The sequence below is a fragment of the Astatotilapia calliptera genome, chromosome 10, assembly GCF_964374335.1.
Source record: "Astatotilapia calliptera chromosome 10, fAstCal68.1, whole genome shotgun sequence".
NCBI classification, from domain to species: domain Eukaryota; kingdom Metazoa; phylum Chordata; class Actinopteri; order Cichliformes; family Cichlidae; genus Astatotilapia; species Astatotilapia calliptera.
This window is the reverse complement of record NC_137431.1, coordinates 12,461,370-12,475,822: the sequence shown is the minus strand read 5'-3', so window position 1 is coordinate 12,475,822 and position 14,453 is coordinate 12,461,370. Positions and strand designations below refer to the sequence as shown.

General features: G+C 39.5%; 1 protein-coding gene and 1 long non-coding RNA gene across 4 annotated transcripts; both read right to left on the bottom strand.

Annotated features, from left to right (window-relative positions):
* Nucleotides 1–23: 23 nt before the first annotated feature.
* Nucleotides 24–6,870, bottom strand: radx (RPA1 related single stranded DNA binding protein). 2 transcript variants are annotated; one of them, XM_026182866.2, is made up of 15 exons: nucleotides 5,828–6,870; nucleotides 5,058–5,200; nucleotides 4,767–4,959; nucleotides 4,416–4,524; nucleotides 3,943–4,040; nucleotides 3,733–3,852; nucleotides 3,561–3,656; nucleotides 3,313–3,474; nucleotides 3,002–3,150; nucleotides 2,773–2,921; nucleotides 2,628–2,675; nucleotides 2,440–2,558; nucleotides 2,133–2,369; nucleotides 480–662; nucleotides 24–373 (listed from the first exon to the last, which is right to left on the bottom strand). In XM_026182866.2, the coding sequence occupies exons 1-15, from the start codon at nucleotides 6,414–6,416 to the stop codon at nucleotides 237–239; spliced, it is 2,532 nt and encodes an 843-aa protein (XP_026038651.2). In that variant the 5' UTR covers nucleotides 6,417–6,870; the 3' UTR covers nucleotides 24–236. The 2 variants fall into 2 exon arrangements, with proteins under 2 accessions (XP_026038651.2, XP_080163173.1); XM_080307047.1 differs by lacking the exon at nucleotides 2,628–2,675.
* Nucleotides 6,871–8,903: 2,033 nt separating this feature from the next.
* Nucleotides 8,904–12,178, bottom strand: LOC145431627 (uncharacterized). 2 transcript variants are annotated; one of them, XR_013911967.1, is made up of 3 exons: nucleotides 11,731–12,178; nucleotides 11,287–11,532; nucleotides 8,904–11,044 (listed from the first exon to the last, which is right to left on the bottom strand). It is a non-coding gene; the product is annotated as an uncharacterized LOC145431627 (long non-coding RNA). The 2 variants fall into 2 exon arrangements; XR_013911966.1 differs by having other exon boundaries at nucleotides 8,904–11,532.
* Nucleotides 12,179–14,453: the final 2,275 nt, after the last annotated feature.

The following is a 14,453-nucleotide window of genomic DNA, read 5'->3' as shown; positions in this document are numbered from 1 at the left end:
TGCAAAAAAAAAAAAAGGGCACATTTTCATTTTCACACCACAAAGTTGTTCCCTGTGGAAACATTTTAATGGTAAAAATATACACTTCAAGTAATTAAAAAAAAAATGTTATAAATTATTTAACATTCAATGTACATATAACAGGGAATCTCTTTCTATTGCTTCTATTTTAAATAACTATTAAGTTACATGATTAATGCTGATATTTACATGCTGCGCTTGCTCTCGTGTACCTTCTAGTCAAGAGAAACCTCCGTCAACCTGTACACCTTGCTGATCATGACTTCCACCTTATCTCCACCCAGGTGACAAAGGTCAAGGATGCACACGACATGTGTGTCTTCAAGCTCACTGGCAGTTGCCAAGATTTCCTCTGCAGGAAAAAAAAACAAAAACACACATTTTAAATATTAAGTGTAAAAGATGCATGTGTTGGCAAATGCTTCCTGAATGGACGTTGTCTCCCCCACAGTGACTACCTGGCCTGGGAAGAGTCTCTTCACTGTTGTTGGCAGTGTTGCTGAGAGGACAGAGGAAACCAGATGAAAGGCAGGACAGCATCGTGTTGCCATGTGGATCCTGAGGAAGGCCCACAGCCTGTGGCTCGCTGGAGCTAACAACAGGAATATACATAGCATCAACAGCTATCTGCTTATTAATGCCTGCCAGGGAGATAAAAACAGAAAAAACAGTTAAGTGGGAATTCATTTCCAAATGTATGTTTTTTTTTACTCCTACTACCACCAGGTAAGCTTTGCATGATTCATAGTCCAAAGAAATTCTGATTTCTTTAATATTGGCCCCTTCTTCAGTCCCTCAGTTGAGCCACAGTATAAACCATGATTTCTTTCCTCTCCCTTTAGGTAAACCTTCCTCTCATTGCCTTTCCTTGTCAAACAAAGAGTTGGGCTGCAGGTGGGATCATCTGATATCCTCGTGTCGGTGTTGTTCCCACATCATCATAATAAATGTTGTTCCAGGTTCAACATTGCGAGTGACCAATCACATTGTTGTGACGTCATACTTTTGCGACTTCGGAAAAAAAACGCCTTAAAAAAAATCTACTTCACTTGCGAGAAACCGCCTCTGTCTGCCGATCCAGCAATTTCCATTCTTTGCATTTCAGGATAATGTTCTTTAATAAACAATAAGCATTATACATATTGTCCTTGCAACACTGGAATTTCATAAATGAATGAATGGCTTGGCTTGCAAAAGTATGACGTCACAACAATGTGATTGGTCACTCGCAATGTTGACCCTGGAACAACATTTATTATGATGATGTGGGAACAACACCGACACGAGGATATCAGATCATCCGGATAAGGCTCCTGTGCTCACAGAGCTCACACAGTCTGAGCTGTGTCTCTGAGATATATTACATGTATCTCTTTCTTTAAATATAGCTAAAAGAGGCAAAAACTGTTTGAAAATGAGTCTGAGGCCTGAGCTTTTGGCTTAGAGACACTATTTTGCACATATGCTGACCTGACTGTTAATTGTTAAGAAAAAGTCTAGCAGGTCTACCTTATTGGTTTATATATCACCATTTTTCTAATATTAAAAAAGCGCTGCTCATCATTAAGGATTTTTGTTTTCACACCATTTCTAGACGTTGGTTTTCATCCATAACTAAAGGAAGACCTAGCTAACAGTGTAGGCGGGGTTACACAATGCTGTGATTCTAAAAGCGATGTTTAACTGAACAACTAAAGGAGACCAGAAGGCACAGGAGCAATGTTAAAAGAAGCAGATCAAGCCTAATAATACAAGATCATATAAATTCTGGTCTTTTCTAAAGGTGGCTCAGACCTCTGACTGTGTGATTGTGTTTCCACTGACAGTGAGTTTCCAGCTCACAATGACTCACTGATGACGCATATGTAATATAATAAAGATCTGTTTGCTTTGGCTATTCAGGACTAAATGAATAAGACCGAAGATTTTTGTCTGGTTGAGACTCTTAATAAGAAAGAAAGTAAGAAAATTTAAGAAAGAAAAAGTGTTTGCTGACATAAAAAAAAAGAGTATTATGCAGGAAATAAGACAATATTCCACTGAGGCTGAAGTGGCAGGAACAGCAAAAAGTATGTTTTTAAGTTTTGGGTGTCACCACTGGGTTACTTCACCTAATATTGTTACGTGGTAGAATCCTGGACAAAGCACAGGAGAGAGAGCGTCAGCAGTCCGCAGTGGTGTCCACCGTGTTGGCTGAAGGTTACTCCACTGCAGCAGGACGTTCTTCTCATCAAGCGTGAACCTCCGACAGATGCTGTCCTGCCACAGACCGCCTTTACACAAATGCTCGGACACTTCTTGTTGTTGCCTCACCCAGCTGCTGCTTTCCCATGATAAATCGTTAGAGTCTGGTGAGAGACAAACGTATCAGCATGGCAATATATCAGGAAGCAGAGTTTTTAAGGTGCAGCAATTCACCTGGATTTGGATTTTCAGCTTGCAGACTGAGTCCCACTTGTTGAACTTCCTCAAATGCAAAGTTGCTCTCTTCTTCCGCCTGCTCTTCACCCTCGTTTGTATTTTTACGTCCAGCGTTCCTGCAGAAGACAAATGAGCTCAGACTGGTTGATACATAAATGTTGTGTTACCTGCTGAGTTGTTGTTACCTTTTAGCTGGAATGTTACCGCAATTCAAGGAGGATTGTGTGGTTTTACTGGAAAACATGTTACATCAAATGTAATGAATGGGTTAAAATTAAATAATGACTCGGCATCAAGCTCAAAAATCTGAAAGTCAGGAGTCAATCCTACCTTATTTGAATTCTTCTTTTCCTTCTGCTCTCAGAGCTGCTGTCAGTACAGTGAGACGTTAAACTCTCCACAAAAGTCTGCTTTGTTGTTGAGGAATCACTGGGGTACGTCACAGTTTGATCACACACATCAGTGGAAGCACTGGGCACCTGCAGAAAACCAGCTGACTTGTTTTATATTGTTAATGGCAACTGCTTTTGGGAAGACGATTTAAAATAAGGTCGTTCACCTCTTTGTCTTTTAGTCCCTGTGGCTCTGGAGTTTCCATGTACTGCACTGCTGCGATCTGACCTTGGATTGCGAGTTTCTTGTGTTCTCTGTACTGCAGGGTTTCTAACTCTCTCTTCAAATCAGCTGCAGCAACCAGAGGAACTTGAGCTGAAGGGAAAGAATAAAGTCAGAACCTATGCTGACAACGAAACTAAATCATTTTTGCTGCAGGACAAAGATGTAAACACGAGTAAGGCGATATATTTTATGAAATAAAGCTGTAACACATGATCTGAAAAACAATGTAAGCTAACATGCAACTACACACACCATCAGCCATTGACTGTGTAAACATCGCTGGGGGGCGAGGGTAGCGGTAATAGCCACCAACAGCTGTTTTCTGGAGGACAACATTGTCCTTCAGAGTCTTGGTCCACTGGATGAAGCTTTTCACTCTGGGGTCATTCACGTACGGCTGACCTTTATGGTAACCTGTTGTTTAGACACATCATTTACAGTTCACTTACACAATCAATTTGCCACATTATCAGGTACTTATTGTTCCAGCTTGTTCTAACCTGTGATGAACGTCTCAGTCTCACAGCTGCTCGTGAGGTACGGCAACGAGCCTTCCACATGACAAACCCTCATCTGAGTGCAAACCAGGTAGGTCACTATGGAATAGAGGATATATTTAAAAAAAACTGGCATGCTTACAGTGTGGCAGCAGACTTGACACAGCTGACTTACTCGGACAAATATGACTGAAGATTTCTGCTTGAGAAGTGGAAAAAAGCTCCAGAATAAAAGGATGGTCAGATGTTCCATCCACTGCATGTACCCAGCGATACGTCCAGTACTTTTCTGGACCTAAAAAGGTGAACATCACCGACCAAAATAAATTCTTTCAATTATCAAAAACCACTTCCACGCAACAGACAAGATAAGAACATCTCTTACCTTTCCCTTTACCCTTCACTCTTTCAACACGGCCAACAAATGTCACCAAACCAATTATATCACATGCTGAATTGTTGGCCAGCTTCTCCAACTCTGACCTGTGAGCATCAAAAACATCATGCAGCAGCTGTTTAGGCGAAACTCAAAACAACTTCTTCATTTTGTAGAAACACAAACACGTGGGACAAACAGCAAATAGAGTCCTGCACGCCGTCTAAACACACTGTAATAAATCTAATTTCCCAAACACTGTAATAACTGATTTATTTGCAATGTTTCTACACTTGACTTCATCAAGCAAACTCTAGACTGGAATGTTCAAAATATATTGATGTTTGTAAGTTAGAAATGATGTGGTAGTTTGCAGTAATGCATAAACCAATACTTGCAGCACTGAATCCATGCCTTAGGTGCAGATAACAGAGAGATACATGTAAGGCAGTAGACTAACTAATACGGTTCTAATTCATTACCGAGCAGTGAACTGGTAGGAAATGTCAGGCAGTCCCCACTGAGGAAGTATGCTCTTTGGTGAGACCACGGTGATGACTGAAGCTGGGTTGCGAGGGTTCAGGCAGATTTCTTGGAAAAAAACACATGCAGACGACAGTTTACAGGTCTTTACAAAAACCATGTAAACACTAAATGGTGAATAAATACCAAAACAAACCCTAACCCCTAACCCAACAGAAAATTTATCAATTATATATGAAAATACAGATTCTAAGATAGTGTATTGATAATATATGGTGATTTTTTTCACAGAAAACAGTGCTACTATATTTTTAAAAATTACTGATTATCATCAGTAGTTACGTACATACCGACAGAGTTAAAGGTCTTCATTCTATGGTGGTCCATTTGGGGGCGTGACCGGTTTGAATAACTCTGTTTCAGAGTGTAATTTTGAAGGTACAACACTGTGCCAACATTCAGTCGCTGGTAAAACTCGGGACAAAGTTCATTCCAAAGCACAAGGGACATTGTGCCACTCTGGTCAGCAACTTCAAAGTATGCCTGAAATATGATGACATATGAGTTGAAAACATTTAAACTATGCTCTGTCACAACATGAACGTATATTACAAAAAACTGAGATCTTGTTCACATCACACCTGGTATGGGTAATCAATCTTGAGGCCAAACTTTCCATAATACCTTAACCTGGATTTGTGTATGATTTTCACCAGGAGAGGGAGGGGCTTCCACGTGTTTTTGAAGGATGAGTCCAGGCTAGAAAGAAGTGTAACCTTGGACACTGTTGGAATCAAGACATTACAGAAAACCCATTGTCGTTAATTTTACTAAAGTAATAGTAACTAAAACTTTTGTTTACTATAATTTTATAGAAATATATATATATGTTTCTGTATGTTTACTTTGTCTGTGTGCAAGTGTTTTACGTGAGTACATTTTAATTTTGTTAATGCAATCTACATCTGTTTTTAAGTATCTGTGTTGCTGCCCTGTTGGTCAAGTCTCCCGTTTAAAAGAGATCTTTGATCTCAATGGGACTGCATCATCAAGCATCCGATTAGTAGATGACCTGCTCTACCTCCTGAGCTCAACTCCAAAATCTAATACCTTAGGTTATTTCCCCATGTTAAGCCTTTTCCTGTGATGGTCATTTATAATCTTTTATTTTTTCTGAGGTCTAAGAGATAAATCAAAACCAACCTATCAATCAATAGAGGACATTATTTTTGGTCATGGTCATACACCACATCCTGCCTTTAAGCCACTTAATTGCCTCCTTATTTATGAGGCAATTAAGTGGCTGCAAATAGCAAAGTTCACTGCAGTGTTATAAATTATAGGTGACAGAATAATGATATAAACAACACAATGTGAGAGTGAGGGAGGGGTTGAGATAGCAGTATCTCACCGTCCAGCACAGTATCAGCTGAAGGGGATCCTGATATCCAGATGTCGCCCTCTGGGTCGTCGTTGTTCCAAAGTGACAGGTAATGTTTGCGGCTCACCTGAAGGGGGACATCACTTTGCAAGACCACGCTCCTCTCCATTCCCTGCTTGACCAGAATGGGCAGTGAACTGACAGTGTTTACACGAGCCAGCACAGCAGATCTTTTTGCAGCACATCTGAGCTGTTCAATGCAGATGTAGCCATGTCCCAGCCTCCTTTCGTTGTAAACAAAGGAGCACTGCGTGATGCTGATTTCAGACCCGGTCTTTAGGCTGTTGCTGTGCACCAGATGATTCAAACTGGGGTGAAGGAAGCATTTAGCTCGCCAGACTCCATCTGTGACTGTCACATCGTAGCTGTAGCTGTCGAGCTGCTGCCCTTTCGTTTGCTCGGACAGGTATCTCTGAAGTGCGATGACAGCGACAGGAGCTGCCTCCTCAGTTTTCAGTTTCAAGCTCTGTGTAGATGATAACCGCTCCAAAGTCCTCTGGAGGAAAGACGCTTGAGTGACACCACTCACCACTGAAGAAGAAGACGAGTTATCCTCCATCACAAATGTGTAATTAAAGCAGTTAGTTGGTCGGGTAGTTAGCCGTTTTCTGTCACTCTGTCATGTTAGCTTGTTGGCTAAAGTTGTCTTGCTAGTCTTAGCAATAACTAAACTAAACTAAATGCGTTTAACATGAAAAAAAAAACTATCCGAGTTCGCCCAACAGTAGGCTTATCTTACAAGCAATGCGTCATACACAACTTATTGCATTTTCAGGAGGCTTCTTCACCTGTGAAGTTGCAGTTAACGTTAGCTAACATTACAAACATCGCGGCTTGATGGCGTCACTATTAGCCTCGAAAACCAAAACATGTACAAATACAAAGAAACACACTTAATACACAAACGCAGTTTATATGTGTAACCCTGCCATGTCAAATTATTTAATATAACTTCGAAAAGAACTGCCTACTGTACTAAAGGGAAATTCCTGCTTTCAAAATCCGCGCTTTACCTAACAAGGACCATTTGATATGACGTCACCAGAGCGCCTTGCGTAATTTTGTAGTTTTTAAAAATACAATCATGATTCCAAACGTTTTCCCTTTTAACTTACACGGAGTATTATATTTTACTGACAGGAACATGCACTTTACACATTAGAGACCAGACACGTGTTTTATATGTCCTCACCCAATAAAATGAAACATACATTCCCCCAAAATTAATTTCATATCACAGTATATAACAGAGAACACCTTGTATAAAAACTTGCTTCCTCCAGTGAAAATTAAATTAAATTTAAAAAAAATTAAATAGCATTTTTTGTTGTTGTTCATAGGTTAAAATTCAGGGATTATCCCAAAATGTCCATTTAGTAACTCAAATCTTAGAGGAAATAACTTGAAATTATTAAGTCAGAATTTTTAAATAATAACCCAAAATTTTGACAGTTTTTTTCCCAACAACAGACAGCAGCTTCCATAAACACCACTAAAGGAGCCTTCCTATTCAGTTTCATTGGGTTTCTTTTAGATATCATAGCAGACTAAAACTTCCTGATATATAAGTTCATCAAATCCCTGGATGAAATTTGCTCTACAGACAAGACAAGATAAAAAAGACCTGTCTGCATTTTCCAGCATCTCATTAGATTTATTTATGTGAAAATGGAAACTGAAGCTTCAGAAACTGAACTTGTTGGCTTCTGTGTCAAAGTTGTACTCATGAGATGATAAAAGCTACAGATGCTTTAAAAACAAAAATCTCAAGGTACATAACCTACTCAGAACCTAACATTAGCAAGACAGAGACTAGCTGGTGAACACTGGAGAATTTAACAGGAAACAACAGCCTAATATTTCCCTCAGGAGCTGGAAGCCAAAAACAAACATAAAAGAGTGAATTTTGTTTTTGATGTTTGTCAGTTGGACACATATGCAGTGTGGCCAGGAAAACCTGTGATCTGTACCCCAGAGAAGAAAAGCACGGAAACTGTGCGCACTTAGCAAAGACAACGTCGAAAGGTGTATCTTCAGGGTGCTGCTCCAAACTCACTCTTTGTCTCTTTGTACTTACCTGCTCTACGTAATCTTCTTCCCTGTCCCTCTTTGTGGAGATCAAGGGAGTGGCCTCTTCTGCTCTGTGAGACACTGAGGGTTCTGGTGAGGCAGTGAGAGCAAAGAAAGCGGGAGAAATGGCAGCTCTACATCCCTCCCAAAAATCTTCATCTGGGTACTCCTGGACAAGTGGAGAAAGAGGCTACACTTCCACATTTTCATCTTCCGTGTCCAGCTCAGCCTCATCTATGAAGGAGTACCCAGAATCCTCACCGGTCCACTTTTGCAGTCCCAAGTTCCTCGGTGTCCACATCTCGGCCAGCCTTACCTGGTCCACAAACATTTTCCACCAGGTAGGAAATGCAAAACAAAGGCTGTACTTTTTCAGGAAGCTGCGTCAGGCCCAATTACCCCAGAGACTGCTAATTAACTTCTACCGCTCCACCATTGAGAGCCTTCTGACCTACTGCTCCACACTGGTTTAACTGCTGTACTGTGGAGGACAAGAGGAAACTGCACGGCGTTTATCATCTTCGCCTATTCTAAAAGAATCTGAATGTAAATCTACATTCAATGTAGAGATGCCGAACTGTGTTTCATTCTTATTGTAATAGTGACAATAAAGATCTATTCTGTTTTATTCTATTCTATTCTAACTTTACTATTCAGTGCCACGTCGAGGTAGAAACAACCTAAATAAAAATGTTCAATGATTTTATAATTTCATCTGGAAGTGGTCTTGTTGAACTATTAGAAAAATACACTGGTCAAGCTCAGGATATTACAATATAACAATGTTGTTCTTGACACATACCTTTATTTAATGAGATGTCATAAACAAGTGTTATCAAAGCAAATCCACAATTTATTTTGAAGTGCCATCTAATTTTAATTAATCTCTTCTGGATGAAAAAAAAACCATTTTTATCAAAATTTAAAGATATATATTGTTATGGACCAATTTGAAAAACAGGAGTCGTCACAGGAATTATTAGAAAAAGTTGTTTTTTATTTATTTAACCCAAAAGGTTACATTTACAAAAACAATAAATGTTAAGCTCATAAAAGAGGTCAAAGAAACAAAACTGAACTCAGGCAAAGAACTGTGAACTTGACGAAGCAACTGACTGCCCACACAAACATAACTGACCTAAACACGAAATGACACACGAGGGTATATATAATGGTTGATCAGGTCACTATGACACAACAGGGGTAACTAAACGCAACACAATCAAGAACCGTTAAAAAAGATGCAGTACAGCCCAGTTAAACACCAAAGAAGAAAATCAAAAACACTAAACCCTGAACTCAAATATTTAGTTAAATACAAAAGCTCGTTTAACTAAAGAAAATACACTTTCTCCCCCCCTCCAGCAGGAAGTGGTGGTGCAGACCAACATCTTTATTCTGGCAGCTCCCAGGGATCAATGGGTGTAAGAAACCGGTAAAAGAAGCAAAGATTTGTCAGAATCCCAAAACAAAAAGAAATGAATTGTTATAAATATGTAGGTAAACTAAATGTGCACAGTAAGAAATAAAACAAATGTATTTAAACCATCAATAAACTTACTGCAAACTAAAGTGTGTCATTGTGTTTAGATGAAGGAATGACTAAAAATACATGAGACTGTAGAGATGACAGGTGACTTCAGGAGACATCCCTCAACACTGCTCCCGCTCACCATATTAGACAGCCCAGTGTCTACCGTGGAAATCTTCAAGTTCCTGGATACCACCATCTCCCAGGACCTGAAGTGGGAGACCAACATCGCGTCCATCCTCAAAAAGACACAGCAGAGTATGTATTTCTGAGACAACTGGAAGTACAGTCTTCCACAGGAGCTGCTAATCCAGTTCTACACTGCAGTCATTGAGTCTGTCCTGTGCTCCTCCATCACAGTCTGGTATGGAGCAGCCACTAAACAGGATGGGTGCAGACTGCAGCGGACTGTACGGGCAGCAGAAAGGATCATCGGCGTCCCCCTGCCCTCCATCCAGGACCTGCACCTCTCAAGAACCAGGAAACAGGCAGGGAACATCATCACAGACTCCTCACACCTTGGACACAGACTTTTTGACCTGCCACTCTCTGGCAGACGGTACAGAAGCCTGCAGACCAGGACCACCCGACACAAGAACGGTTTCTTTCCCCTCGCCATCTCCCTCCTTAACAATTGAACTGTCACACTGCTTCAAACTGCTAGACTGCAACTGCACCTTATGTACATTCTGTGGTATTCATTTCATTTCTGTAATCCTGTATTTTCTGTATATAAGATTTAGATTAGTTATTTCATTGTTGGTTTATACACATATGTATATGTGCATGTGTATATGTAAATAGCAATGCGAGTCTGGCATTGATATTTGACATGACAGCAGAGAGGTGAATTTGGCATTAATATTTGACGTCTGGGCATTACCTCATCATTTAGTCATAGATGATGAATGGGTAAGTCGGTAGAAATTCATTGTTGAACTTTAAAACTAAATAAAATATGACAAAATAAATCATATGCTGAGATGAGATGCAAAGCTGTATGAAGCCGTTCCATCGATGGGTGTAAAAATATCTCAAGAGCGAAAAGTTGAGGAAAAGTTAAAGTAGCTGATTGTTTTTTGCTTGTTTGTTCTCCTCTTGCTATTTCCTTAAAATATCCACAGAAACCAGGCCTGTCTTTCCACCAGATAGCATTCTTTGACTCTGGGTATAATAGCAAAACAATGAAAAACACAGTAATTTGAGCAGAATCAGATTACATTCACATTACTCTTTGTTCCAACACAGTCTGCTTACCTGTGACTGGCCTGGCCTACGAGGTGGTGATAAACCTCCATCTGAGTCCCATCTATTCAGTGGCCGCACCCTGGGTGGAGACTGTTTGGTTTCTGAGGGCCTCCTTGGAGGAGACTGGTCAGAGTCTGAGGCGTCTCTCTTCAGGGGCCTATTCTTTGGGGGTGACTGTTCAGAGTCTGAATCATGTCTATTCTGATCCTTCTTAGCCACCGCTGACCGATCCGGTGAGCGTTTTCTACTTAAGGATTACTTAAGGATGAGCTGAGCTTGCTTTTGTTGAAGTCTGAGTCTGACAAGGACAGTTAATTTCTTGTATTAGATAAGTTGATCTGTGAGGGAACCACAGAGGTTTGATATTAGCAATCATGTCAAATGTTATTATTATTATCTAAATGAGGAGTTTTTCTTTTGTAATGACTTTTGAAAAACCTCCCTTTAGAATACAAATGAAAGATTTGTTATTAGATCATGGTATGTGTGTAAAAAAACTCATATTAAATGGTCCTCTGTTTTTTACTTTTATTCATATTGACTTGCCACACCAGCTTTACAATTTAATTGGATCACTCACCTTTACTTTGCACCTTTTCTGACTTCTCTGAACGTTGCCTCGGTGGTGACAAGTCTGGGGAGTCCTGCCGACTTCTGGGAGGAGAGAGATCCAAAGAGTTGTGCCAGGTCTTTCTGACAGGAGGATCGCGTCCTTTTCTCTTTGAAGACAACTCTGGTGAGTAATTTTGACTTCTGCTTAATGTCTTAGCCTCTGTATTTTGGTGTTCTTTTCCTTTTCCTTCCTCTGTGTCGTCATTTTGATCCACTGTCAGGATAGTAAGTAAAAGTAGTAAACAACAGTCTTCATTTATACAAACACAAATCCTTATTTAACTCAAACTACTTTCCATCTGTTGCTGGTCCTAAAGACTTCCATCTGTTTCACTTCCTTGGGTGAAACAGATGTGTCAATCACCTCAGCAATCTGGTGACATAACAAAAATGACCCAAAATACAAACATACCCATTTTAAAATAGTAGAAACAGCGCTGGACAACAACGGAGGCATCAACTAGCTTAACGGCTAAGCCATACAGCTAAATCTGTGGCAAAACGTCGGCACCCTTTCTCGGAAACCTTGTGCCACTTCTCTTTTGTCTTTTAGACTTCGGGGAATCATTGTCGGCTGATAAATAACGTTTTAAGTTGTCAGCCTTAGAAAGTTCCTGTCCTTTCCTACTGCCAGTGGAAGCAGCTTCATTGTGTTGTTGGAAACTATGGGTTGTGCTTAGGTTCAAGAATGTCAGGATAGTTTGGATAGAGGATGCAAGGGGTAGGGTTGAAACTGAGCACGGCTATTATCCCTAAAATCATAAATATTGATAACAAAAGTAATAATAATAATAATACACATGACTTAACAGCAGTAGAGTTAGCAAATACAATAATAAAAATAAATAAATTTAAAACAATTCCCCTCAGGACAAATAAAGTATATCAATCAATCAACCAATACAAATAAATTATGAGGTTTTTGAGAAATGTACCATTGCTGACTCCAATTTCACTCCAGGTGCAGTGCTGTAAAAGTATTTGTGTGAAGGGGGGGAAAAAAGCTATCCAAACTTACCTGGGCCTGTGTAAAAAAGTAATTGCCCTGTTGTTCAATCATTAATTAATTCATTGTCATTAACCATTTATTGCTGAGGTGCAAAAGCGAGAGTGAAATATAGTGAACATGAACTGTGCAGTTATTTATTTTTAACTGATATCAGTAAGAGGAAGTTAAAGTATCACAAAAAATAGATCATGTGTTGGTGTTGTTTCTACGTCATCATAACAATAATGGTCCAGGATCAACATCACAACTGACCAGTGATCATGTCTGAGCCTTCAGTTAGCAGGAGCAGCAGAAGCCAAGAAGTTGGCTAATCCTTTTAAACTATCTCTGGCAAACCAACATAAACTAATTAGGCTAAACTAAACAGCAAACCTAACTTGAAAATGTATTTACTATCTTGTATAAATGAATAAAGAAAACACTTATGCTGACCAATTGTTCTAGAATAGAGTTTCATATAAACAAGCACAAAAAATAATTGGTCAGTACCAATGTTGATCCTGGATCAGCATTATTATGCTGATGCAAGAACAACACCAACACAAGGACATCAGATACACCGTCACTCATCATGAAAACCACCATGGCCTCAACATAAAAGGGGGTTAGAGATACCTCTGTCACCACAGCTATTAACACAGTGCAGCATGATAGATGAAGATGCTAAGCTGCTGTTCTTAATTATTTGTACCTGCTTGGTAATTTTTCTTATTTGCATTTAGTGGGACCTGGTGTTGTGCTGCTGGAATCGTAATTTCCCTAAGGGGACCTCCCCAAAGGATTAATAAAGTTCTATTTTATTCTAAGTTTGTAGTTAAACTGACTTGTTCCCATGTTAAAATGTTTCATCTATATTCCATCAGATCCTGCTCTGACCTTTCTGTGTTGGAGATGTTGGATGAGTGCTTTAAAAGTGTCACAGTGGCTTTAGGAGCAATTCACACCAGCATCCAACATGTAAAGGTACAAAAACACTAAAGCACTGACAAAACACTTATTGTTTGTTAACATTTTTAATAGTTGCAGAACCAAATGTGTAAAGTTCTCCACATCTGTTTCAGACAAAAACGAGTGCTTGAATCCTTCGCACTTGTCCTAGTGAACTTCAATAAGGGTGTCCCAAAATCAAACGAACACTGCAGCATCACTGAGAGTTAAAAACTGTCTAAATTCTTTCATCTTTAATAAAATGATCAGTGTTGCTCCTTTACCAGGTGTAACAATTAAGTTTAACATCCAGGCATTCATGAAAACAGAATTTATTAAATTCAATGGAATTAGAAGTTAACATGAAGTTAGCTCGCTAGTTTCCACCTAAACATGATATACAATGTTCTGACTGAGAGATTTCTGAAAGAATTAAAACATACAGCTCTGCTTTCACTTCCAACAAAAATGAAGACAGAAAACTAAACAGTAGTGACTTTTGTAGGGTTACTGAAGTTGGGCTAGCTGGTATATAATGATGTGCTACGTGATCACTAGCGACATAGCTATGTTAGCATAGCATAAACACAGTGAAGCTGGAGGATGAATGCTAACTTTTTTCCATTTGATAAAAGTTACGTGAGGGTTCCCGATGGTTAGGGACAAATGCAATCGCATGGCAGGATGTTGTAAATGGACCAAACTTCAGTCAGGAAAATAATTAAGAAAATCCATCCACAATACGAGGTAAGTCATTAACATACTGCAACAACATGAGAATAGAGCAGCTGCGAAAGAATTCAGCATTAATGGCCCACCAATCAGTAGTGATTTTGGTTGGCCCTGGTTTGCCCTCATGGATGAGGTGATAGGACAGAGGCCTTCCATTAGGCCTCCTGTCCTAATTTTCTTGTTTTCTTCTTCTTTTTTTTCCAGCCGATGATCCAGTGGATTTTTTAGTGTCCTTTCTCACCGTCCCTTTTCCCCTCTGTCTTTTTCCCCTCTCCTTTTATTGAAATTCTCTTGTCTACGTCTTTTCCTTTCCTATCCCCCAGTCATGTCTGTTCAGATTGTAATAATTTAAAAGTTCCTAAATAAATAAATAAATAATAATAACGATCAATCAAGTGGACCAGTATGGCAAAGCGGTAATGATCCACTTGAAAAAACAAATCTTTTAGGCATTTTTCTTGGCTTTC